Source organism: Nicotiana tomentosiformis, chromosome 3 (genome assembly GCF_000390325.3).
Source record: "Nicotiana tomentosiformis chromosome 3, ASM39032v3, whole genome shotgun sequence".
Taxonomy (NCBI): domain Eukaryota; kingdom Viridiplantae; phylum Streptophyta; class Magnoliopsida; order Solanales; family Solanaceae; genus Nicotiana; species Nicotiana tomentosiformis.
The window spans coordinates 91,091,399-91,119,335 of record NC_090814.1 but is presented as its reverse complement, the minus strand read 5'-3'; the positions used below and the strand labels follow the sequence as shown (position 1 = coordinate 91,119,335).

Sequence of the window (27,937 nt, the reverse complement as noted above, 5' to 3'; positions counted from 1 at the left end):
TAAAAGAGTGTGGCCAATATTATTTTGATTCACAGATCTTTAAAATTGGAAATTACTTGGTTTTCAATTTCTTGACATCCTCTTAAAGATGGGCAAAATGATGGGATAGAGAAATATTTGTTTGTTATGTAAATGAAAAGATGATTTGAATATTAAAGTGCACCTGAAAAGGTTCTTCTGGTGTTTCCTTTACATCAGGTACCTAAAGTTTGTGCTGCTGGTTCTCATTTGGAAGATATTGTCTTTGAGGTCATAAATTCTACTGGTGAAGTGGATGAAGATATCCATGATGAAGAGGAAAATGGTCACTCTCATACCCTTCTGATAAGGCAGGACTCATTGAGGGGAGAAGACAATGTGAAATACAGCTTCAATCATGGACGCTGCATTGTCCACTCCATTCCTCTTCCAAAGAATGAAGGGCTTTTCTGTTTTGTAGCCAGTCACTCTCGTTTCCACGAGCTGCAGACAAGCATAGAGGTTTTATCCTAGGTGATTTACTAATTTCTATCTTGCCAGTACCGCAGCCTCATACTTTTATGTGCAGGTGCATGTTGAGAAGGCGGTAAACAGTGAGCATGAAATTCCCCAACCTAGAAATCCGAAGAAAAAGCTTATGCTTGAGGATTCATATTATTCAAAAGCCCCAGAAATTGTGTATGATCACACCTACGATGATTTTTCTGATGGAAGTATATTGCTCTTGAAGGATCCATGTGCTTCCGCAGAACTGGAAGGCAGACTACAAAACCAACTTGAAAAGGTGAGTATGTGTTTCACAATTACGAATGATAGTCTCATGAATCAGTCAAATTATTCTTTCCTTTGGTGATGGAGGATGACCTTTTTGAAGTTTGAACCACATCTTTTAGAGGATGTGGTTCTCTTCTCATTTAATGTATGTCTCCAAGTGCTATAATTGTCTTGAGTATTCTTCCACGCAGTAGTAGTAGTAGTCATAGAAGGGTTAGAAGCAGCAGCAGGTTCTGCGTGAATGACCGATGAAATGTTTACCATCTTTTTCTTTTGGTATATTCACTTTATTGTTGCATGACTGTCACTAAACTTGAGCTGTGTTTCTCGACAGAAACTTGTGGATGATATTTGCAAGTGTGGTCTAAGCATCAACAAGTGTGACGCAAATCTGGAAATACTTCACAGTAAGGAATCAAATATTGTGCTTGAGATGTCCAACTTGGGAGGTATAAATTCCACTGATGCTTATATACTACTGTCCTAGGGGTTGGCCTGGTGGCAATTGACTTGAGCCTTGGGGTTTGCTCCCTTTCAAGGTCTCAAGTTCGAAACCCACTGGGTGCAAACAATTTCTGAGGGCCATCGGACTGGGTAAAACCTGAATTAACCGTGGTGCACTTGCGGGAAACTCCTTGCCGAGGGCCTGTGCACCTCCGGGATTAGTCGGGACTCAAAGAGACTTGGACACCCGGTGCAAATCAAAAAAAAAAAACTACTGTCCTCGCCTCATTCCTTCAGCTTTCTATGAAAGTTATCATGTTTCTTTCATGCTAGTGTGTTGCATATGCTTTGGCTCCATGTAGTCTAGAAAATTGTAAACTGGAACAAGAAATCAAAGGCAATATTATGTTATGTGTGCATCATTAACCATGTATATTCCGCTTTCCACGCCATGGAACCAAATCATGTTACATTAGGGATATCTTGTAACATATAACTATCTCTTAACTTGTTATGTATGCTTTTCTGTTTAATATTTTGCAAGTAACAGGACACATGCAATAGGCAACGGTAACATCTTCTTTGAATTATTTCATACTTTTGGTTAATGATAAATCCTGATTCTGAACCTAGTGGGTTCAAGTCTAAAGACTAATATTTGTAGTGTTTTGATTCCATATGCGATATATATTCTACTATATTTTCTTGATCTCACTGTCTCTACAAATTAATTTATGATTATGCAACATTGTGAAATAATTTCATAGAAATTTTTTACAAGCCGACTGCGGCAAAAGGATAATATGATAGACGAGATTGCTGAATCCTCCTGGTTTGATTGTCATTTGTAGGCTCTCTCTGTGATCCTGTGTACGTTTTTGCTATTAAATAGAAGAGCAACATGTGAATTCCTAGTACATACTTTTTCGATTTTACGGAGAATGCATTTTGTTTTTAAACTATCTTCTGGACTAAACACTGACTCTCCATAATTGTTAGGGGACTATAAATACCTGAAAGGAAATGTAAAACATTATGAGGTAAATCTTGAGGTGGTCAAATGGGGAGGCTGGTGTGCCTACTCAATTCTCTGGCTATAAAATTCCATAGTGTGAATGTCTTATGTGCTTAAAGATGGTAAGACTAGACAATATTGAGCGTGTGGAGGAAGTGAACCAAAGAGTAGGAATATAGAGTCGTGGTACCACGTCCATGTTGCCGTCTCAGTTTCAACTCTATGATTAAAGGAGAAAAGCTAGTTGTTTTAGGAAGATCATAGAAAGAACAAAGACAAATTGGTAAAAGAGAAACTCTTAGAAGTTTTTACTACTTCAGTGTGCGTGTTGGACGGTTAAAAGTTGGTCCCTGTAATTCTTTTTCTGTTCCTAGTCCTGTGCTTTCTCCCAGAACTTCTCCTCATCTTTCTTGTTGTGGTCTAAGTTGCTCCGACACGGCAGTTTAGGTGCTGCACCCGTGTCGACACGACACTAGTATGGGTGTGGGTATGGGATCCGTACCGGATCTGGTCAAACAATTTTGGGTACTTTGACCACGACGGACAGAAAAATTCGAGACAAAATACAATTTGATTCTCGAAATCAGAACCAAAACAAGCGTAAATTTGAAAAAAATAACATAACTTATTTAGGAAATCAATCCTTTACTTGTTTACAACTTGAGAATAAAAAAGAAATCCACACTGCTATACGTAAGTATCCCATAAAAATTTTCATAATTTAGAGATATTTTTTTAAAATTTTTTTTATTTTGAATTAGTTTTAGCCGAATCCCCGCACCCGGATCCGTACTAGGATCCGTATCCCCGAATCTTAGAATTTACATTTCAAAGGATCCGACCTTAGATCCGCACCCGTGTCCGAGCAACTTAGGTCGTGGTGCCATAAATAATCCTACATTTAACAGTCTGTTAAATAGGAAAAGATTGGTGCTTATTTGTAGTAGAGTGATCACCTAATTAGAAACGGAGTGCCTTGCCTTCTTTTTAGACATATTAAATGCATCTTAGAAATTGTGACATGAAATGCTTATGGATGCAGCAAACATCAGTCCTGATTCTTTTCACGACTTGGGCTACAATAGAAACATGGTTGTTGAGAGGATTGAAGGAAAGGCTGACACTGCAGCTGCTGTTGTCCACAAGCTCCTCAGATCACCAATATCGGAACAGCTATATCTTCAATATGCTAATGACATACTTGGTGTGGTTGCACTGATTGGAGAGGTTCAGACCCATAAGCTTAGCAGGTTGGTATTGGCGTGCTTTTCTTTTATATGATTGCAGTATAAAACATTCTTGGACGTGTGGATGTAACTGAGTGCGTTTTCTTGTCTTAGTATGTTTTCAGCATATCTAGGAGAAGATCAAATGCTTGCTGTAGTATGCAAATCCCGTGCAGCTGCCAGAGCTCTTGAAAAGTATCAAATGGATGGAAATGTGAATTGCGCCAGTCCTCTTGACATATTAGCAGCTAAGCTTGGAATTTCCATCAACGGTCGATATTTGGTTATATGCCTTGAGGATATAAGGTAAAAACTTTTCTTGTCGATATTTGGTTATATGCCTTGAGGATATAAGGTAAAAACCTTTCTTTCTCTGGTTTACCTTATACTCATCTGTTTTTGATAGTTCTGGTTGTAGGTTTCTCGCTTCAGTAAAAAATTCTATCTGAACATAGAATGTGTAAATTTCTTGATTCTTTTCAGACCATATACACGAGTCAGCAGTGATCTCCTAGGAGAACTTGCTCTTCCGCTCCCTACTTTATCCAACGGAGAAACTCCCCCAGGCTTTTTGGGGTATGCGGTTAATATGATATTCCCTCCTGCAGAGCATTTGCAGTTGAGAACTGCTTCAGGTCATGGTCTTCGTGAGACATTATTTTATCGCCTGCTTGGTGAGCTTCAGGTATACGAGTCTAGGGAGCACCTTTACATGGCAAGCTCCTGCATAGAAGATGGTGCGGTTTCCTTGGATGGTGGAATGATGAGAGGGAATGGAGTTGTATCTGTTGGATTCGGGTATGTTAGACTATTCTATCAGTGTTTGATAGTTGCTTCATTCTAGTCATGCTATTTTTCTCTTTATAACCAATGACTTGCCTTTTCCTACTTCTCTGTCATTTATTTGTTTCTTGTAATGGTGAAGTGAATCTGCATGACATCATGGGCCATGTTGATTATGACATCATTGGCCTTATTGATTAATGTCTGCCTTTATTTTGTTCAGGGAACCATACATTCTATTTCCAGTCATCTTTCCGGAAAACCAGTTGCCCCTCTCTTCTGACAGAGTGGAGATATTGAAGCAACTTGAAGAAAAGAAGCTGGAGCTAAGTCAAATGCAAGATCAGATAAAGGAAGAGAATAGGCGTAGAGAAAAGTACACGAGGAAGTTGGCCAAAAAGCTCGAGTATAAAAAGCAGATAGAAGTGTTGGGATCTCCACCTGGAATGTACAGCTCTGACATGTTTATCAGCAGTGCTACTCCTTGATGCTGGGTTTTGCTTCTTCCGAGTTCTGAGGCCTATAGATGTAATTACTTGAAACACAGCCTCTTATGTTTATTTATGTTGGAGACTTCCCTTTCTGGATAATATTTTTGGTTTGCTTCCATGGCATCTTTTAGTGAGAAATACAGGGTAGTTTATTGTACATAGGAATTTCACAAGTGAATTACAGCAGTGTGCAATGCAGCATCTCTTATTGTATAGCCCCAGTATAGTTCTGGTTCCTTTTTCGGATTTGCTTTTATGTACGAATAACTGTTTACCCTTTTAGCCTTGTAAAACATTTAATATACAGTTATATATTACTAATTCGGGAAAAAGATAAAATATCGTACCTTGTCAATCATGAGTGTTGAGAAAAGTATTGACATTCAGGTATTAAGCCTCTCAACGCTCTAGTGTGGTTTTTCTTTCGTGTGAAAAGAGCTTTCTTACTGAACTTGTTCCAAAGGGTTGGTGAAAGCTCTAGAGCTAAAGAGAATGGAAATATTTAAAATGTGCATATTTTTTTGGTTTAGCGGACTGATTAAGGCGTATGTTGCTTATTTTTCTTTACCAAAGAAATTTTCGAGACACTTGAGAAAGAGGGATGAATAAATAAAGGAAATTGGCCAGATGATATAATCTGGGATGAATTGTGTTAGCCCAACTTTGTCAAGATGTTTTTCTTTGATCGTTCTTGTGCAGTTTTTAGTCAACTTAACTGGTGAATTTTGCAAGGTTTGGCAAGTATTGTACTTTATCTTTTTTTCTTTTCTGGTTTTCCACCGGATGGTACATTTTCTTTTGTTTTCCTTGCGGCGTTTGGTTTTTACATTGGGGTCTGATTAAATTCGAATTCGATGTCGGAGGCGAATACATACCCAAAGCTCAAACACGAGACCTCTGATTAATGATGAAAGAGTACTTACATTTCACCATAAATCCTTGTTTAGTGCTAATATTGTACATTCAATAGATATAATGTTAGAATATGATGGTCGATGAAAAATTAATGTTTTTAGGAAAATAGGGAGTATTTGTTATTTATGTACTACTATTATCTATTATCAAAACAATGGTAAAACGTATTACTAAAATTATCAAATTTGTCCTAAATTATGTGAAATGATCTAAGATATATTTATATTTGCCCTTATATACGATAAATGGTTAGTCTCTAGTCTTACTGTTTAGCACTAGTAATAACAATGTGTTAAATTGAAAATTAAACTTACCTCCTTTTTAATTTTTTTACACCTTAGTCTCCCCCACCCTTATTTCAATGGTCAAACAATGGTACCCCTTGTTTTGAAAAAAAAAAAAAAATTCTCCACAACTTTCCTTTCCTATAAAGCCTCTTCCTTTTCTTTCTCAAAACCCACCTAATAAACATCCTTACAACTCAAACCTAATAAAGAGTCATGGCTGCGTGAGCATAATAATTTTTTTTTGTCCGGTTTTTGTTGAAACCTTAATGCTGGTCTTCAAAGTACTCTCTCTTCTTGCTTTAGTGAAATAAGAGGCGCTAATGCGATCTTCCTTCAGCTTGTTTCGCCCTATCTATTCATCTATTTTTACAAATGGATATTTAGGGATCTTTGTTCATACATTTTGAAACCAGATCAATATCCATTTCTCAATAGATCTATTTATCGATTGAAAGATATACTAGATCTTTATATACATTTATCTCCATATCTAACTATGGAAGAACTGACACAATAAGGACGTAACCAACGGAAGGTTCTTACCCTTCTTACTAGTCTGCCTCTGCCTCCTTTTCACTTGATGGAATATATATCAATACCCTAGCTCCAGCATTGCTTGCGTCCTTTATCGACGCTCGCCAGATGTATCACTTAACTCGCTCGCGAGCCTTAATAGAGGAAGGGCTTTGTTACACAATCATCTTATCATGGTTGTGTGACGATTGATGATATTCTTTTCTATCTTTAATTTTTCAATTAAATTTCTTGCTCGTGATGTCATCTTGAGACGATTCAATTGTCTTCCTAACCTCTCACATATATCTTGCTTTTGAACTATTTTGCATAGTTTACGGACAAATAAGACCTTCTAGAGTTATTATAACTAAGTTATTACAGAAGAGAGTGTCTAGCAATATTTAATTTATTCCACTATTATTTCTATCCTTATTTGGATGCCCATATGATTAATAGTTACTACATTTGTTTTACGCTTATTAGGATTGTAAAGCTTATATCTCGTCCTAGTGTGTGTGGTGGTGGTGGGGGTGGGGGGCAACATTGAAAGTTGAATATGTAGAAACATGAATTCGAATCAATGATTAATGTATGATCAATTTAATGAATTAATATGCAATATTATAATTTATGAAAATTACGCCATAACATCTAAATTTACCCTCGAAATAATTTTTATTTACCTAAATATATAATTTGTAAACGTTAGCCGAGAATAATAATTAATATAATTTTTTTACTTTTACCTAAATTCGATGTTTACATCAATCTAATGAATGCACAATATATCATCATCGCTAAATCATATTTTTCACTTGAATTTAGTAATACTTATTTGTGATTGTGAGTAAATTTTTACCTTAAATTATTGTGAGCCAACACTATATCTTACTTTAGAGCGCTACTCCTAAAAAATTCAATATTTTTTCTCTATATATATAAGCATGTATTTGAAAATGTACACGTGTAACCCGTCGCTTTAAAGTAGGATACCTACTTTTAGAAATAGAAACTCTTCCCTCTCTCTAAGAATACTTACATGGACACAATCACTACCCCGCCAATTATACCACCGGACAAGAATAACCAAATGGATGTGGAAGAAATAATAACACATTCCTATAAGGAAATGTTACTCCACAAGCAGGCAGTAATCCTAACAGAGTATTACGATGAGGATTCCCCCCAAATCATCAAAGATGGTAAAGAAAAAAGTATTGAAGGCTCAATCGCCCTCTCGTAAGAAGACAAGAAACGCCTATATCAACCATGGTGCTTATCAGTAATCATAAAGGTCTTTGGTCGTAGAATGCATTACCATTACCTTCGATCTAAACTGATTGACCTATGAAAATTATCTGAACAGTTAATCTTGATTGAATTAAGATGGGACTTCTTCATTGTCAAATTTGGTCTAGAGGAAAATATGGCTTACACAACACCTAGGGCCATGGTTCGTCTCTAAGAATTTTCTATCAGTACGCAAATGGGAACCAAAATTCGTCCCACAAGAAGCTACACTATCTTCCACATCCATATGGATTCGCCTAACCCAACTACCAACAAAATTCTATGATAAAAAAATACTGGGAATAGTTGATAGAAAACTTGGTAAACTACTCAAAATCAACTCATGCACATCTTCCTTATTGAGAGGAAGGTATGCACGAATGTGTATCCAAGTACCGCTTGAAACTCCAGTGGAAATATCAGTAATCATAGGTGATCACAAGCAAGTAGTGATTTATGAACGTGAAGGTACGTTATGTACAACGTGTGGAAGAATTAGCCACACAATAAAAAATTATAAATTCAAAAAATTTCAACATTCACTATCACAAGAAGCCCCTGAAAATTCGGGAATACACACCAAAGAGGGCGAGGACGATGGATGGAAGACATTCACTTTCCCTAGACGAAAGAAATCAAGCCAACAACCTATGAAGGGAAGGAATAACGAAAATGAAAGTGATCAACATCATGCACAATAAACATAAAAGATCCAGGTAAAGATGTTCGATGCAAACTCTAGTAAGTTTCTGGAAACCAAAGCTTTTCAATATAATTCAAAGTCCAGTAATATGCAGTCCAAAAATTACAACACGCCATTTCCCCTATGAATAAACAAACTCACACACCCCCACTCCCTAGTAACCCAACACACGAGGCCCTAGTCCAAGCATAATGCCAAACGTAAGGCGGGAACGGGGCGTGATGGAGCTGATATCGAAAAATCAGTTGGGTCCATTAATGATGCCTATCAAGAGGCCCCTATCAATAGCCCAACCACAAACCTATACCCAGCTAGGGATGTGGCCTTGGGCCACCACGATACTACCCAATCAACCAATGGGGTCCAAACCCAATTGGAACCACCCAACCCAAATAATTATCCCTGCCCAAATACTTATGTGCCCCTTACTCCCCTCCTAGCAGAGTACTATAATGGGGAAAACTCACCACACTCCATGAACACTCAAGTGCCTCACCTGAGAATCCACCCAACCTCAGGTGACATGACATCTTCCGTCCACTCCAACACATACCACATTAATTCCAAATCCAATTTTCTAGATGTAATAACCAATGACCTTTTCACTGATCAAGATTTGACACCAAACGACGCCATTATGTGCCGGCCGTTAACATAACCCACACCCTTACCCAAAGAGGAAAAACAAAAAAAAAACCCATTAGCCACCCACCATTGTGACGTCTCTTCCACTGTCACCGGACCACTCACCAGCATCGTGGCTAGAAGTGGCGCTTCAAGGACAAGGACTAGCCTATAATTTCACTCTGGGAATTCAACCAGTAACTTTGATTGTTCAAAACCCTACGCATCTGGAAAGGGTAACGGCGGAGGCCCTAAACAGGGCCTTGGCAGCCTTTGGCCTAAACATGTGGCAGGCAATGACAAGAAACGACAACATGCAATCCAATCTACTTTCACCAATGATCAACATCCTCATCTCCCAATCATTCCAATTAATCCCCTTCTTCCCAGACTCGGGAACGGAGGACCCATCAATGTCTCCAGTGTTTGTGACTATCGAGCCCCAATCCCATCAAACTCCATCACCTTCTGCTCCAATAGAGAAGAACCAATTGCCACCACTGGAAAACATTACAAGGGAGATCAACAAAGCCCTAGAGATTCTAAAAAGGAAAAGCCCGCCAGAAATGGAGGGAACAACCTATGGCCCTCTATGCACAAACTCTCTCATACTAGACTCAGTCAGAGAAATCGAGTTCAGTGTGGAGAGCAGTGAGGTGCTTGTGCTGTTGTGTCCCAGGGCTTTGACCAAGTGTGGTCTGAGCTTGGTCTCTCACCACAGCCAAGGTATGACCAAACCACTCCTCAATCTGACCCCAGTACTAAGCATGAAGGAAATTAACCAAAAGAAATCAGTGAGGTCTCCTCAGGGGATAGAGAAGTCTCACAGAAATCAGTCCCCCAACCGTCAACCACCCCTGATGAACTACATCATATGGAACGATAGGAGTGGAAACAATGCAGAGTTCAGGAGACACTTCCTTGACATGGTGCAGCTTCACAAGCCAGCACTGCTGGTCCTGTTAGAAACTAAGATGGCTGACCATAAGAAACTGACGGAGGAGCTGCACTTCGATTGCTTATCCAGTCTCTGGAAGTATGGTTGTCTGGTAGAATTGCTACGATGTGGAAAGAGGATTGTGTCACTATTGATGAGGTATCTACTAACCCTCCCCCCCCCCATGGTATCCATGCCATGGTGAAGGTACTCACATCCCATACTCATTGGTTATTTTTATCCATTTATGCTAACAACATATTAGCTGATAGGAAATTGCTATGAAATAGTCATGTTACTATCTCTAAAAGCAATATTAGGAATTGGTTTGTAGGTGGAGACTTCAATGAAGCCTTAACATCTAGGGATAAGTTTGGGGGTAACCCTATTAACTCAAGTCGTAGCAACCTCTTTTGGAACTGCCTCAATGAATGCAAACTAGTTGACTTAGGTTACAGAGGCAGTAAGTACACCTGGACTAATAAAAGATACAAAAATAGGAGTAGTCTAATCTTAGAAAGGATAGATAGGTGCTTTTCTAGCGACTGATGGATTTCTTAGTACCTTGAGGCTAGTGATAACCATCTCCCTAGGACCCACTCAGATCACTGTCCTATTCAAATAATGCTAAAAGGGGAATTCTTTCAATAATTCTTACTGGCCCTTCAAGTTTGAATCAATGTGGACTAGCCACCCCTCCTTCCCTAGTATCATCAATGAGGCCTTCACCAATAACTCCCCTTAATCCAATCAACAAACACCTTCAAAACCTTGTGACCTAGTGGAACAGACATACATTTGGTAACATCTTCCACAAAATGAGAAGGATCCTGGCCAGGATTACTGGAATCCAAAAATCACCTAATTACCAGTTCAACAATTACCTGCTGAATCTGGAAAGTGACCTGACCAGAGAACTTGACTCTATTCTCAAGATTGAGGAATACTTTGGAAAACTCAAGTCAAGGGTCAGTTGGTTAACTGATGGTGATAGCAACACTAGATTTTTCCACACCTCCACCCTCAATAGAAGAATAAGGAACATGATCATGTCCCTCAAAGAGGATAGTGAAAACTGGCTCTATGACTAAGGGGACATTAAGGCCTCTATAATTCACTTCTTTAGGAGCCTCTACACTTCCTCCCACACCCAAGCACCCATTTTCACTACCAGTCATCTGGATATGACCCATATGCTCTTATACTATCAAAGAAACAACGTGGATATGCCCCTAGAGGATAGAGAAATCAAAATAGTCATCTTCTCCTTTAAACATTTTAAGGCTCCTGGCCTTGATGGGCTTCACTCATTATTTTACCAAAGGTACTAGAGCATTGTGGGGAATTCAGTAGTTGACTTCTGCAAGTTATGTTTTGACACACACTTTATGGATGAGACCATGAACCAAACTCTCCTTTGTCTCATCTCCAAATGTCCCCAAGCCACTATGCTCAAAAACTTTAGACCTACAGGGCTTTGTGACACTATCTACAAGACCATCACTAAGATCATTGTCAATAGGATCAAGCCCCTTCTCCCTGCTATAATTGGCCCTAGCCAGGCTATTTTCCATCTAATAGAATGGCCTCAGACAATGCCATAATTATCCAAGGATACATCACCCATTTTGTGAAAATGAAAGGGAACTAGGCTCATATGATTCTCAAAATTGACTTAGAGAAAGCCTATGGTATGCTAGAGTGGTCCTTCATTAGGGACACACTGCATGCCTTCAACTTACCTCCTGGGCTAACTAAGTTAATCTTATCATGCATTAGCTCATCAAACATCTTCATCCTAGTGAATGGTGGCAAAACTGACACCTTCAAGCCTTCTAGGGGTATCAGGCAGGGGGGGCCAATCTCCCATTACCTGTACATTCTGTGCATGGAGAGGCTCTCCAAGTCAATTGATAAAGTTGTCCAGGAAAAACAATGGCTCCCTATAAGTATCAATAGGTCTGGCCCAAAAATTTCTCATTTCTTCTTTGCAGATGACTTTACATTATTTTCAAAAGCAAACATTAGAAACTGCAACACAATCTACTCTATCATGCAGTCTTTCAATAAGAATTCTGGTAAAAAAATCAATCTCACCAAGTTCAGGGTTCTCTTCTCCTCTAACACAAAGCTTGACACAATGGAATGCCTTACAAATACCCTTTCAATCTAAGCTACTACATCCTTTGGGAAGTACCTAGGATTCCCCATGTTTCATAGGAGACCCACCAGTAGTGACTTCCGATTCATACTAGACAATATGCAATCCAAACTAGCTGGCTGAAAAATAAATTATCTAAATATGACTAGAAGAATCATCCTTGTCAAAGCCTCCCTCAGCAGTATCCCAAGTCATGTTATGTAATACATTAAATTGCCCACTAAGACTACAAACCAAATTTATAGAATTCAGAGGAATTTTATCTGGGGCACCACTCCAAGCAAGAAAAAAGCGCACCTAGTTAGCTAGGACAAAGACACTAGGCATGAGTCACATGGGGGGCTGGGTTTTCAGAAAGTTGAGTACAAGAATAAAACCTCCCATGCTGGGCTGGCCTGGAGTATTTTCCATAACACTTCCAATTTATGGGCTAGAGTCCTAATCTCTCAGAACTGTAACTGGAACCATACCCCCAGGAAGCTCAAATCTCCAACCTGGCAATGTATTCTCAAAGGTTAGGATACATGTAACAAGGCCAGTAGATGGGTTGTCCACAAGAGAAACATGGCGAGCTGCATCAATGATGCCTGGATTCCAAACCAGCCATCAATTAGGGACATGGGGTCCATTAACCCCAAATGATATGGCTACCAAAGTGGACACTATCTACAATTCTGGGAACTGGATACCTCATCCATCTTCATAGACATCCCTGAGAACATTACTAACTTGATCAAATCAACCTTCATCCCCACTAACTCTGCCAAGGAAGACGGGCTAATATGGGGGTTGACTCCAAACGGGTCTTTCACCACCAAATCATCATATACCTTCCTTAGCAACAATAATGAGAATCTGTTGAAAGAGGAGGAAGGTAACTTCAATTGGATTTGGAAGTTAAAAGTTCCTAACAAAATAAAAAACTTCATCTGGCTGCTTGCTCAAGATAAGCTGCCCACTAGAGCTTTCTTGCACAAAATTGGGGTTAATTGCAACCTTCAATGTTTTTTTTGCTCAACAATGCCTGAAAATAAGTGACCACATCTTCTTTGAACGCCCCAATGCAACCCAATTCTGGCATGAAATATTAGCCACGAGAACTACTTAAATCCAGCAATTGATCCCATCTTCTCAGCACAGCTTTGGCCAACAACCTGGAACAAGCTAAGGAAGATATCCTTTAACAATATTATCCCCTGGGAAAACATCCTTCCTTTTTGCTTCTAGCACATCTAGCTAGCAAGAAACCACAACATTTTCAATAATAAGAAAGATAACATCTCAGCAAAAAACTGTCACAACCCAAAATTTCACATGTCGTGATGGCGCCTATCTCAATACTAGGCAAGCCGACAACCACAATAAATCACGCAATTCTTTAAATTTGAAAACATAATAAAATAAGTTTTAAAAGAAAAATCCCATAATGACTGATACAAAATACCGTGACTAAATGCAACATTCCCAAAAATCCGGTTTTCACTGAGTACATGAGCATCTATATAAAAACATGGTCTGAAATACTAAAAGATAAAGGAGGAGAGTCAAGGTCTGCAGATACCAAAGTAGCTACCTCGAGAATCTCCGAACTGATAAAGTTCCCAAAATCAGCAACCACCGTATTCGGGAGTACCATGGTCTGCACATGAAGTACAGAGTATAGTATGAATACAACTAACTTAATAAGTATCGTAAATAAATAAAGCATGGTAAGTGAAGCTTAAATTATTGGTGATACTAGTCATTGCGATGTGGTTCTGCCTTTATAAATCAACACGAAGCAATATTTACAACCAACTTCTCAAATTTCGTGAAAAGAATAACCGTAGGTGTATGTGCACAATTCGTCAAATACCCTGCTCAAATAATATACATGTAGAGGAAGGAAAAACATTTAAATCAAATAATTGACCGAAGGAATGCAATTTCCACACTCTACACGGACAACTCATATGCGACACAGACAACTCACATGTCAATGATATCAAAATGGGTCCACACGTACAACTCACGTGCCAATAATATAAACATATGGATCCGCACAGATAACTCACGTGCCGTACAGACAACTCACGTTCCAATAGTATCAATATATGGAACCGCACGAATAACTCACGTGCTGCACGGGCAACTCACATGCCAATAACATAATCCGCCCGCCATAGTCGCATGCCTCTAGTCCGAACATATCATACAAGAGCAATTAAGCAAGTATGCATGTATATGATGAATGAAATACGATTTGCATGCTCCTCGAATGGTATAAACGATATGCTAAAGTATAGGCATATGCAAAGTGTGTTATCATCGTTCAGGGATTAAACCTTTATGTAGCCTCAAACATGGCTCAAAAGGTTCACAACAAATGTTACAAATAGGGGAACATCATAGTTTAAAGCTTAGCAGTAAGTCCTCGGCTCATAAGAGCCCGGGCATAACCCGAACATGAATAAATAAATCTAGCTGCCTGCACATGGGTTCATTCCCACTCCTATGCGCACCCAATAGCACGTAGCTATCATAACAATTCAGGCAACTAGTGCCTTAACCGAGTTTAAACAAGATACTTACTTCAAGCAAATTGAATGACTCCGCTAGCATGCCCTTGCCTCGCGAACCGGCCTCTGAACGCCTCGAATATAGTTATAAACAATTCAATACAATCAACACGAGTTATAGGAATCAATTCCATATGAAAAAATCTAAATTCTTAACAACAGTCAAAAAATTAATGAAAAAGTCAATTATAGGGTCCACGTCTCGAAATTCGACAAAAATTATAAAATACGAATGCACATTCAACCATGAGTCCAGCCATACAAAATTTATTAAATTTTGATATCAACGCGTCACTCAAATCCCCAATTCTTATTTTTAAATCCAAATGCCAAAATTCTCAAATTACGCCTCAAAATCACATAAACTAATGGGAAAATTCAATGATAATTCAATATTATTGAACAAAAATGATCACAAGTGACTTACCTCAAGAATTCTCGTGAATCCCCTCTCAAACATCGCCCCCAACCGAGCTTATATCGTCCAAACTTCCAAAATGCCGCAACCCCTTCGAATATATTCTGTCCAGGGCGCTTCGCACCTGCGACCAACTCAGCCGTTTCTGCAGCTTCGTGGGCGCGAAAAAATTCTCTGTTTCTGTGGTTTCCCATGAAGGACATTGCCTTCGCTTCTGCGGACTAGACTCTGCTTCTGTGAAGTCGCACCTGAGCAAATTCCTTCGCTTTTGCGAAGCCAACTCAGCTTCCATTTTTTCCGCATTTCGGAGCCTTGCTCACACCTACGGGCTCGTAGATGCGGAAGTTTCCTTGCACCTGCAACGTACCGCAGGCCAGCCCCAATTACGCTTATGCACCTAGCCAGCTGCATCTACAGCATCGCACTTGCGATCAAAACATTCAGAGGTGCGATCCCACCAGTAGGGAAAATTCTAGCAATTCTTCAAGTCAAATTTTTGATCTGTTAACCATCTGGAATCCATCCAAGGCCCCCGGGACCTCAACCAAACATATAAACAAGTCCTAAAACACGATACGGATTTAGTATAGGCCTCAAATCACATCAAACAATGCTAAAACCATGAATCATACCCCAATTCAAGCCTAATAAAAACTAAGATATTCCAACTTCTACATTCGATGCTGAAACCTATCAAATCAAGTCCGATTGAACTCAAATTTTGCACACAAGTCATAAATGACATCACGTACCTATTAAATTTTACGGATCCAAAATCCGAGTCCGATAACCACAAAGTCAACTCTCGGTCAAACTTCTAATTTTCCAACTTTCGCCGTTTCAAGCCAAATTCAACTACGGACCTTCGAATCACTATCCGGACATATTCCTAAGTCCAAAATCACCAAACAGAGCTATTGGAATCATCAAAAATCTATTATGAAGTCATTTACACATAAGTTAACATCCAGTCAACTCTTTCAACTTAAGTTTCCAACCTTGAAACTAAGTGTCCCAACTCATTCTGAAACCTCCTTGAAACCAAATTAACTATCCTGACAAGTCACATAACAATAATTATACATAGTATAAGCAGTAAATGGGAGAACGGGTCTATAATATTCAAAACAACCGATCGGGTCGTTACATTCTCCCCCTCTTAAATAAATGTTCGTCCTCGAACGAGTCTAGAATTATACCCAGAGTCTCAAATAGGTATGGATATCTGCTCCGTATCTCCCGCTCAGTCTCCCAAGTAGCCTCCCTGACTGGTTATCCTATCCACTACACTTTCACTGAAGCTATGCTCTTTGACCTCAACTTTCAAACCTGCCGATCCAAAATGGCCAACGGCTCTACATCATAAGTCAAATCACCATCTAACTGAATTGTGTTGAAGTCCAAAACATGAAACGGATCACCAACATACTTCCTGAGTATGGAAACATGAAATACTGGATGCACACTCAATAGACTAGGCGGCAATGCAAGTTTATAAGCCACCTCTCTAATCCTCTCAAGTACCTCAAAAGGCCCAATATACCGAGGGCTCAACTTGCTCTTCTTCCCAAACCTCATCACACCCTTCATAGACGAAACTCTGAGTAATACATTCTCCCTCGCCATGTAAGCAACATCACAAACCTTCCGATCGGCGTAAATCTTTTTTCTGGATTGTGTCGTGCGAAGCCGATCCTGAATCAACTTGACCTTGTCCAAAGCATCCTGAACTAAGTCATTACCCAATAGCCTAGATTCACCCGGCTCAAACTAACCCACCGGAGACCGCCACCGGCTCCCATACAAAGCCTCATACGAAGCCATATAAAATGATCGATTGGTAGTTGTTGTTGTAGGCAAACTCTGCAAGCGGCAGAAACTGATCTCATGAACCCACGAAATCTATGACACAAATGCGTAGCATATCCTCTAATATCTAAATAGTGAGCTCGGACTGTTCGTTCGTTTGAGGGTGAAATGTTGACTCAACTGAACCTGTGTGCCTAAATCTCATTGCACTACTCTCCAAAACTGTGATGTAAACTGTGTGCCCCGATCTAAAATGATGGACACTGGTACACCGTGAAGATGAACAATCTCGTGGATGTAGATCTCAGCCAACCTCTCCAAAGAATAAGTAGTCCCAACTGGCATGAAATGCGCGGATTTGGTCAACCAATCCACATTCACCCAAATAGCATCAAACTTCTTCGAAGTCCGTGGGAGCCTAAATACGAAGTCTATGGTGATACGCTCTCATTTCCACTCTGGAATCTCAAGCCTCTGAAGCAATTCGCTCGGTCTCTGATGCTCGTACTTCACCTGCTGACAATTTAGGCACCTAGCTACAAACCTCACTATAGCTTTCTTCATCCAATAGTGCTGTCTCAAGTCCTAATACATCTTTTCGGCACCCGGATAAATGGAATACTGCGAACTGTAGGCCTCCTCAAGAATCAACTCATGCAGCCTATCTACATTGGATACACAGATCCGACCCTGCATCCTCAACACCCCATCATCTCCAACAGTAACATCTTTGGCATCACCGTGTTGAACTGTGTCCTTAAGGACAAGCAAATGGGGATAATCATATTGGCGCTCTCTCATGTGATCATATAAGGAATATCGAGAAACCACACAAGCTAGAACTCGACTGGGCTTCGAAACATCCAATCTCACGAGCTGATTGGCTAAGGCCTGAACATTTGATGCAAGTGGTCTCTCACTAATAGGAATAAATGCAAGGCTACCCATACTCACCGCCTTTCAACTCAAGGCATCGGACATAACATTAGCCTTCCCACGATGATACAAAATAGTAATATTATAGTCCTTTAGCAGCTCCAACCATCTGCGTTGTCTCAAATTTAGATCCTTTTATTTGAACAAGTATTGTAGACTTCGATGATCGGTAAATACTTCACAAGACAAACCGTACAAATAATGCCTCCAAATCTTTAATGCATGAACGATGACTGCCAATTCCAAATCATGAACAGGATAGTTCTTCTTATGAGGATTCAACTGGCACAACACATAAGAAATTACTCTACCCTTATGCATCAAGACACACCCAATACCAATATGAGAAGCATCATAATACACTGTATATGAACCTGACGCTGAAGGCAAAACTAGAACTGGTGTTGTAGCCAATGCAGTCTTGAGCTTCTGAAAGCTCTCCTCACATGCATCCGACCACCTGAATGGAGCACCCTTTTGGGTCAATCTGGCCAAAGGCGCTGCAATGGATGAGAAACCCTCTACAAAAAGGTGATAATAACCAACCAAGCTGAGAAAACTCCGAATCTCCATAGCTGAAGACGGTTGGGGCCAACTCTTAACTGCCTCTATCTTCTTTGGGTCTACCTTGATCCCCTCACTGGACACCACGTGCCCTAAAAACACCATTGAACTGAGCTAAAACTCACACATGGAGAATTTGGCATAAAGTTTCTCCTCCATCAACCTCTGTAATACAATCCTCAAACGTTGTACATGCTCCTCCTGGCTACGGGAATATACCAGGATATTATCAACAAATACTATGACAAAAGAATCAAGATATGGATAAAATACATTGTTCGCCAGATGCATAAATATTGTTGGGGCGTTGGTCAGCCCAAAAGACATCACAAGAAACTCATAGTGACTATAGCGGGTCTTGAATGTTGTCTTTAGAATATCTGAATCCCGAATCTTCAACTGGTGATACCCAGACCTCAAATCAATCTTAGAGAATATTCTTGCTCTCTAAAGCTGGTCAAATAAATCATCAATGCGCGTCAAATGATACTTGTTCTTGATTGTAACTTTGTTCATCTGCCTATAGTTGATGCACATCCGCGTACTACAATCCTTCTTCTTCACTAAGTGAACTGGTGTGCCCCAAGGCGACACACTAGGCTGAATAAATCCCTTATCAAGAAGTTTCTAAAGTTACTCTTTCAATTCCTTTAACTCTATAGGTGCCATATGATACGGAGGAATAGAAATGGGCTAAGTGCTCGGCACCAAGTCAATATCCCTGTCGGGTGGCATACCCGGTAGATCTAAAGGAAATACATCCGAAAAGTCTCGTACTACCGGAACAAAATTAAAAGTAGGAGTATCAGCAGCAACATCTCTGACAAAGGTCAAATATGACAAACATCCCATCCCAACCATCTGTTGGGCCTTCAAATATGAAATAATTATGTTGGGAACATAATATAGAGAATCTGTCCACTCGATCATCGGCAACCCCGACATCGCCAACATCACGGTTTTAGCGTCACAATCTAGAATAGCATGATACAGAGACAACCAATCCATACCCAAAATCACATCAAAATCTACCATACTAAGCAATAAGAGATCAACTTTAGTCTCCAATCACCCAATAGTCACCACACACGACCCATACACACGGTCCACAATAATAGTATCCTCCATCGGCATAGATACATGAACAAGTGAAAGTAAGGACTCACGTGACATATCCAAATAATGAGCAAAGTCAGATGACACATAGGAATAAATAGAACCAGAGTTAAATAATGTGGAATAATCTTTGTGGCACACTGAAACAATACCTGTGACTACTGCATCTGAAGCACCGGTCTCTGGCCTGGCAGGAACAACATAGAATCAGGTCTGACTGTCGCTTGATCGGCCTTCCCCTCTAGGGCAACCCATAACTGCTTGAGCCTCACTCCGAGCTAGCTGCGTGGGCGGTGCAACTGTTGGTGCCTGTATCATCGGTCGAGAACTCTGCTGTGGAATCCCACTTAATAGTCTAGGATAGTCCCTCTTGAGATGACTCAAGTCCCCGCACTTGAGACAACCCCTCCTCTGATGGATCTGCTGCTCCTGATAACCCGAGGAACTGCATGTAGAAACCTGGGCAGACGAGGCAGGGTAAGAACTATGCGTTGGCAATGCACTAACTGACCCAGACGAGCACTATAAGAACAGTGGCTAGCTGATTCACCACGAAGAGCTAGGTGAGTTGTCTGAGCAGGCCTATAAGGACAACCCCTACTGTGATGGGACTAACCCCCAGAAGGAACACTACTGAAACCACTCAAACCGCGAGGCCTCTTGGCCTCCCTCTCTTCACGCTCCTGACTGCGGACAAACTCTACCCGCCGAGCAATATCAACTACCTCGTCGAACTTCACACCTGATGTATTCTCCTGAGTCATAAATAAACGTAACTGATAGTTGAGGCCATTAATGAACCTTCTAATCCTCTCCCTCTATGTGGGAACCAATCAAATCACATGAAGAGACAACTCTGAAAACCTTATCTCATACTGGGTCATAGACATGCCCTCCTAACGTAGCTGCTTAAACCGCATGCGCAGCTCCTCCCTGCAGGTCTGTGGCACAAACTTCTCCAAGAATAGAACAGAGAACTCATTCCATAAAAGTGGTGCAACACCGACTGGCATGCTCCTCTCATAGGCCTCCCACCATCTGAAGGCAGCCCTTGATAGTTGGATTGTAGTAAATGAGACCCCACTAGTCTCCAGAATACCCCCCATGCGAAGAATCCGCTGGCACCTATCCAAGAAATCCTGAGCATCCTCTGCCTCAACACCACCGAAGGATGGAGGCCCGAGCCTCCCAAACTTCTCTAGTCTCTTCTGCTCCCCATCACTCATAATGGGACCCACTTGGGCCTGAGTAACTGCAACCGGTTGGGCTGGTAGTAACCCCAGTATATGAAGTTCCTGCACCACCTGCTCTGGAGTACGGGCAACGGGAGTATGAGTAGCACCATTGGCCTAAGAAGTGGCTGGTGCGGCCTGAGCTGAAACTACCTGAGCAAGACCAGTGCAAACAGTCAATATCTAGGCCAAAGCCTCCTAAAGGCCTGGAATCACAATAGGCACAACTGGTGCCTGAGTTGGTCCCACCAGTTCAATTTCATCTGGAACCGCTCCTCAACTGGAGCAACAGGTAGGTCTACAGGTTCTACTCTAGCTACTGTATGAGTTGTACCTCGGCCTCTACCATGGTCCCGTCCTCTACCATGGCCCCAGCCTCTCGTGGCCCTAGCCGGTGGTATTGGTAGCCGTCCACCTGATCTGGTAGCACGTGTCCTCACTATCTGTGAGAGAATAAAATAACAGAAGTTTAGTTCCCATAATCAACAAATTCGCACGACAATAATACAAGAAGGTGAAATTTTCCTAAGGGTTCGGCATCCTCTCGAAGATAAGTACAGACGTCTCCGTATCAATCGGTAATACTCTACTAAACCTGCTCATGACTCGTAAGACCTATGTAACCTAAGCATTGATACCAACTTGTCACTACCCAAAATTTCACATGTCGTGATGGAGCCTATCTCAATACTAGGCAAGCCGACAACCACAATAAATCACGCAATTCTTTAAATTTGAAAATATAAGAAAATAAGTTTTAAAAGAAAAATCCCATAATGACTGATACAAAATACCGCGACTAAATGCAACATTCCCAAATATTCGGGAGTTACTGAGTACATGAGCATCTATATGAAAACATGGTCTCAAAAACACTATCTAGGAAGCTATAACAGTATAGTAAAACTAAAAGATAAAGGAGGAGAGCCAAGGTGTGCAGATACCAAAGCAGCTACCTTGAGAATCTTCGAACTGATAAAGCTCCCAAAATCATCAATCACCGTACCCGGGAGTACCTGGGTCTGCACATAAAGTGCAGAGTGTAGTACAAGTACAACTAACTTAATAAGTATCGTAAATAAACAAGGCAAGGTAAGATAAGCTTAAATTATTTATGATACTAATCATTTTGATGTGGTTCTGCCTTTATAAATCAACACGAAGCAATATTTACAACCAACTCCTCAAATTTCCTGAAAAGAATAACCATAGTTGCATGTGCGCAATTCCTCAGATACCCTACTCAGATAATATCATAACATGTAGAGGATGGAAAAACAATTAAATCTGATAATTGATCGAAGGAATGCAATTTCCACACACTACACGGACAAGTCACGTGCGACACGGACAACTCACGTGCGACATGGACAACTCACATGCCAATAATATCAACATATGGATCCGCATAAATAACTCACGTGCCAATAATATCAACATATGGATCCGCACGGACAACTCACGCGTCAATAGTATCAATATATGGATCCACACGAATAACTCACGTGCTACAGGGACAACTCATGTGCCAATAGAATCAATATATTGATCCGCACGAATAACTCACGTGTTGCACGGATAACTCACGTGCTAATAACACAATCCGCCTAGCATAGTCACAGGCCTCTAGTCCGAACATATCATACATGAGCAGTTAAACAGCTATACATGTATATGATGAACGAAATATGATGTTCATGCTCCTGGACTGGTATAAACGACATGCTAAAGTATAGGCATGTGCAAAGTGTGCTATCGTAGCTCAATTCGACAACTACGTTGCTAAAAAGCATTTATCAAGTTCGTTTAGGGACTAAACTTCTATGTAGCCTCAAACATGGCTCAAAAAGTTCACAACAAATGTTACAAATAGGGGAACATCATAGCTTAAAGCATAACAGTAATTCCTCGGCTCATTAGAGCCCAAGCATAACCCGAACATGAATAAATAAATTCTGGTGCCTGCACATGAGTTCATTCCCACCCCTGCGCGCACCCAATAACATGTAACTATCATAACATTTCAGACAACTAGTGCCTTAACCGAGTTTAAATAAGATACTTACTTCAAGAAAAATGAATCACTCCACTAGCAAGTCCTTGCCTCGCAAATCAGCCTCTGAACGCCTCGAATCTAGTCATAAACAATTCAAAACAATCAACACAAGTTATAGGAATCGATTCTATATGAAAATTTCATTCTTAATCACATTCAAAAAGTCAACGAAAAAATCAATTATGGGGCCCATGCCTCGAAATCCGATAAAACTTATAAAATATGAACACCCATTCAACCATGAGTCCAACCATACCAAACTTACCAAATTCCGACATCAACTAGTCACTCAAATCCCCAATTCTTATTTTTAAATCCCTAGGCCAAAATTCTCAAATTACACCTCAAAATCACGTAAACTAGTCAGACAATTCAATGATAATTTAAAATTATTAAATAAAAATGATCACAAGTGACTTACCTCAAGAATTCTCGTGCATCCCCTCTCAAAAATCGCCCCCAACCGAGTTTCTATCGTCCAAAATACCAAAATCCCGCAACCCCTTCGAATATATTCTGACCAACTTAGCCGCATATGTGGCTACGCAGGCGCGACAAAATTCTCCGCTTCTGCAGTTTCCCATGAAGGCCAGTGCCTTCGCTTCTGCTGACCAGACTCCGCTTCTGTGGAGTCCCACCTGCGCAAATTCCATCGCTTTTGTGAAGCTGGCTCACCTTCCATTTTTTTCCGCATCTGCGGAGCCTTGCTAGTACTTGTGGGCTCGGAGATGCAGAAGTTTCCTTGCACATGCGACGCACCCCAAGCCAGCCCTATTTCCGCTTATACGCCTAGCCAGCCACACATGCGGCATCACACTTGTGATCAAAACCTTCGCAGGTGCGATCACACCAGTAGGGAAAATTCGAGCAATTCTTCAAGTCAAATTTTTTATCCGTCAACCATCCAGAATCAACCCGAGGCCCCTGGGACCTCAACCAAACATACCAACAAGTGCTAAAATATGATACGAACTTAGTCGAGGCCTCAAATCATATCAAACAATGATAAAACCACAAACCGCACCCCAATTTAAGCCTAATGAAAACTAAGAAATTCTAACTTCTACATTCGATGTCGAAACCTATCAAATCAAGTTCGATTGACCTTAAATTTTGCACACAAGTCATAAATGACATATTAAAATTTCCAAAACCAAAATCCGGATTCGATAACCACAAAGTCAGCTCTCGGTCAAACCTCTCAATTTCCAAAACTTCTAATTTTCCAACTTTCGCGTTTCAAGCCAAATTCAACTACGGACCTCCGAATCACTATCCAGACACACTCCTAAGTCCAAAATTACCATACGGAACTATTGGAATCATCAACACTCTATTCGGAGTCATTTATACATAAGTCAACATCCAGTGAACTCTTTCAACTTAAGCTTCCAACCTTGGGACGAAGTGTCCCAATTCATTTCGAAACCTCCCCGGAACCAAAGCAACTATCCCGGCAAGTCACATAACAATAATTGAATATAGAACAAGCAGTAAATAGGGGAACGAGGCTATAATACTCAAAATAACCGACCGGGTCATTACAAAAATACCATCTCCAAACCAACAGAGTACTATATGTTTGCGGAAAAAGGTGTTATCAGGAAGCCATTTCATACTGGAGTTAAATGGGATACCCCCATGAGGGGGAACTATAAACTCAACACGGATGGGACTGCCAAGGGCAACCCATGCATTGGGGAAATTGGTGGGGTATTCCAGAATCATAATGGGGATTGGATTATAGGTATATGGAAAATATATCACACACAACCAATACCATGGCAGAACTAAAATCACTGGTAAAGGGTCTCCAAATAAGAAAACAAAATGGTGGGTTCCTCTGGACTTGGCTGCAGATTCGACTGAAGTAATAAAAATGCTACTCACATACAATATAACTTATGATCCTATAATTTGTGAATGCAGGTTATTGATGCAAATGATGGACAAGGTGGTGGTGAGACACAACTACATGGAGCAGAATAGAGTGGTTGATGCACGGGCAAAGGAGCAAAATAGAACTACCATGCTAGCAGTTCCTCCGATGTTTGCAAATGATGTATTTTGGGCAGACATCCTACGAATTGAATTAGTTAGGAACTTGTTGGCATGTAATATTGATACAATGAACAAAATATGATTATTTTAGGGGAACTGCAGTACCCCCACTTAGATAGTAATGTGCACTGTGATTTCTAGTTACACTAGTAGAGATAGCCCGGTCTTTGCCCGGGTCCAATATGAAGAAAACTTATACATTGTTTTGTATAGCTAGCTTGGTGGAATAGTTGTACTCTCTGGAAAATAGTTTATATAGGCAAAATGCAGCAGATGTTCATCTATCATAGATCTACAGATGTCAATATTTAGATTCCTATGCTAGCTTAATATAAATAATTTGAGGAAGTAGTTCCTGCAAGCTTTAACAAGCAATGCCTTCTGATATTTGGGTCATCCATATAGCACTATTAGTGATGAGAAAACACATGGAGAAAGAGAATTCGATAATACCTTTTTGCGATGCTTTAGAAACAAAATAAGTATTCGAGCCAAGAGGCAGCACAGATACTCGAAATATGAGCCAATATTTGGGAGTTTGTTTGGGTGAAATTCGTATATGCGCGTCAACGTAGAACTTTCTTAAGTTGCTGGTAACATTATCCAACTGTATAAACTGTGCATGGACCAAATTTCCAGTGGAATCTTCTACAATAAGATTAGCATCATTCACCTGTTAAAGCTAATACAATTGGATACCCTTAAATAACAAATAAGCCATTTCAGAAAAGCATAAGGGAAAGAAAAAAGAGGAGGAAAGCAAATCATTTATGTAATTTTTCATAAGTTATAGGTTGACATTTTAAATTAAATTAGCTGGAGTTATCGATAACATTGGTTATTGCATAGGGTCTTCACAGAATTCAATAATGCAATAACTTTCTTTCTTTTCCTTTATTTTTTTATTTGGTGGTGTTTGAGTGGTTAAGTGGCTCCTCGCTAGTATATTGATAAAGCTACAATTCAGAAAAGTTTGATTACTTGAAGTGGACATCGTTAGGATATTATAATGGAAAATACAATATAATTGTATGGTATAGGGCACCTTAGGACGTTTGGCTATAAGGTCCTTATAGTACAGTCAGCAATAGATTAAGAATATACACAGGCTACACAACATTCACTTGCTAACTCATATGTAACTACCTATATTCAACTCGTAACAATTATAAAAAGGAACAAAGAAAAAGAAAAACATAAAGGATTAGTTGTTTATGATTGCACTTAGAAATTAATACTTTCTGCTAGAAAGTCATTTTGTAGTGCTTAATTATGTGTATTTGTAATTCCTTCATAATTTGTCTCCTTGCAGTATTGGAGCTTAAATTAACTTATGTAGCTTCTGACTAATGAAAATGACACAAAACTTGTTGGTTCTTTTTAAATACATTGTGAGATCGCAGGGAGCAGGATACCATATAAGCTACGGATTCTGTCGAATCTAGTGGCTTTTGACTCAGTCCTTGTATATGTATTAAAATATCTCTTAAATATATATATATAAATACTTAATTTCGAACCTAGTAACATAAATAGTCGATGTTGTTTAGTGACACTTCGAACCTATAATTTTCAAATGTTTGGTTATGCTTTGAGGTTTGAAGGCCATCTGATCAAGTCCGCATGCTGATTTTGTCATCTCGCCACCCATTTCACCTTTAACCAAAGTAGATCTATCTGTTTCCCTCTCCCCTGACTATTCAAAAGTTGCTAGAGTCATTACCAGAAGGTAACCAAACAATGGAAAACCTAATTCAAGAATTGTTCTAATGAATTTTCTTCTACTGTGCTATTTGTTCGAGAATGTAAACTAAAGATACCATTAATGAAGAAAACATAAAATTTTTACCATGACAAATTAGTCAGATGGACACACATAAAGAGACCCATAGCCATTGACGAAAGGTTACCCCCTTTGTAATCAAAAAATACCACGGAGAAATCAAGAAACTAAGAAATCCAAAAGAAAAGGAACTATAGTAATAGAGAAAATCTCACCAGAAGTATTGTTATTGCCCAAAAACATAATCTGAGAGAATCGAGAACTGAAAGAGAATACAGACGTCGGTAAAAGAACTGATATTGAGAAAATAAAAAACCATGGAGAGAAGTCGATAGGTATCTGAGATAGTAGAATGACAGACAGGGACGTTACCAATATTGCAAAAAGATGACCAAATGAGTCCACGTAAACACTATTCTTCTTCTGAATAGCGTAAAAATTCAGCAAATATTTATATCAGACAGTTAAATATGATTATAAATATAGATAACAAATCTTGGTCGTAAGATAATTTAAGAAAGTAATTTACTTTCTACGTAAATCTGAGACAAAGGCAATCTGTTAGACATTACCTTTACTCCTTCATAAGTTATCATAAGATGCGTTGAACCTTTTTGGCCTTTAGCTTCTGTCTGAAAATATAGCTTTGACAAACACACAAATATTATACAAATAATAAACCAAGGTAGCTATATCCGAAGGAAAAGTGATCGTTTGTCCCACCTGTTAATTTGCACTTCTAATATAGTCTAGTTGGTCGTTGCCCATGCATAGCTCGTCGCACAATGACGTAGTTTATATAACATAAACTTTAAAGTATTTACTGATGCTTCAGCTAAGAAAAAAATCTTATTTATCAACATTTTAGTGGTAGTGAATTTTGTTTAAATGCTGCCAACGATTTTTATAACTGAACTAAAATTAAAATTATGTAAATGATACATGTATAATTCTTTTGTTAAATAGTAAGAATAGACATAAATAGTATAAAAGAAAATATCATGTGATAAACGTAGTAAGCTTTTGGAAATGTACATGCATCCTAATTATAATATGTCATTGCACAACATTTGGAGGCCGCTCCAATATCTAAAAAGTAATACCAATTACCGTCACAAACATAGGCACACACTACTGACAACTATTTATGCAAAAAAATCTGGAACACTTTTTTATGGCGGCCAACTATGTAAACCTTGTTAAAAAAATTGGTACGATCTGTCAAAATGTGTTTGTACATCGCATACCTGTAACGACTC

At 39.6% G+C, this 27,937-nt stretch overlaps 1 protein-coding gene across 8 annotated transcripts in view; it reads left to right on the top strand.

The window, feature by feature from the left end:
* LOC104101890 (structural maintenance of chromosomes flexible hinge domain-containing protein GMI1) overlaps positions 1-5,067 on the top strand; it is a 30,234-nt gene extending 25,167 nt beyond the window's left edge. For 7 of the 8 annotated variants that reach the window (XM_009609431.4, XM_009609437.4, XM_009609433.4 and 4 more), the window contains 7 exons: positions 199-480; positions 548-763; positions 1,088-1,202; positions 3,255-3,462; positions 3,553-3,744; positions 3,922-4,236; positions 4,445-5,067. In XM_009609431.4, the coding sequence (XP_009607726.1) occupies positions 199-480; positions 548-763; positions 1,088-1,202; positions 3,255-3,462; positions 3,553-3,744; positions 3,922-4,236; positions 4,445-4,709 (1,593 nt within the window). In that variant the 3' untranslated portion in view covers positions 4,710-5,067. Of the gene's footprint in view, positions 1-198; positions 481-547; positions 764-1,087; positions 1,203-3,254; positions 3,463-3,552; positions 3,794-3,921; positions 4,237-4,444 lie in introns of those variants that run through there. The other variant, XM_070197246.1, reaches the window with a different exon arrangement.
* Positions 5,068-27,937: the final 22,870 nt, after the last annotated feature.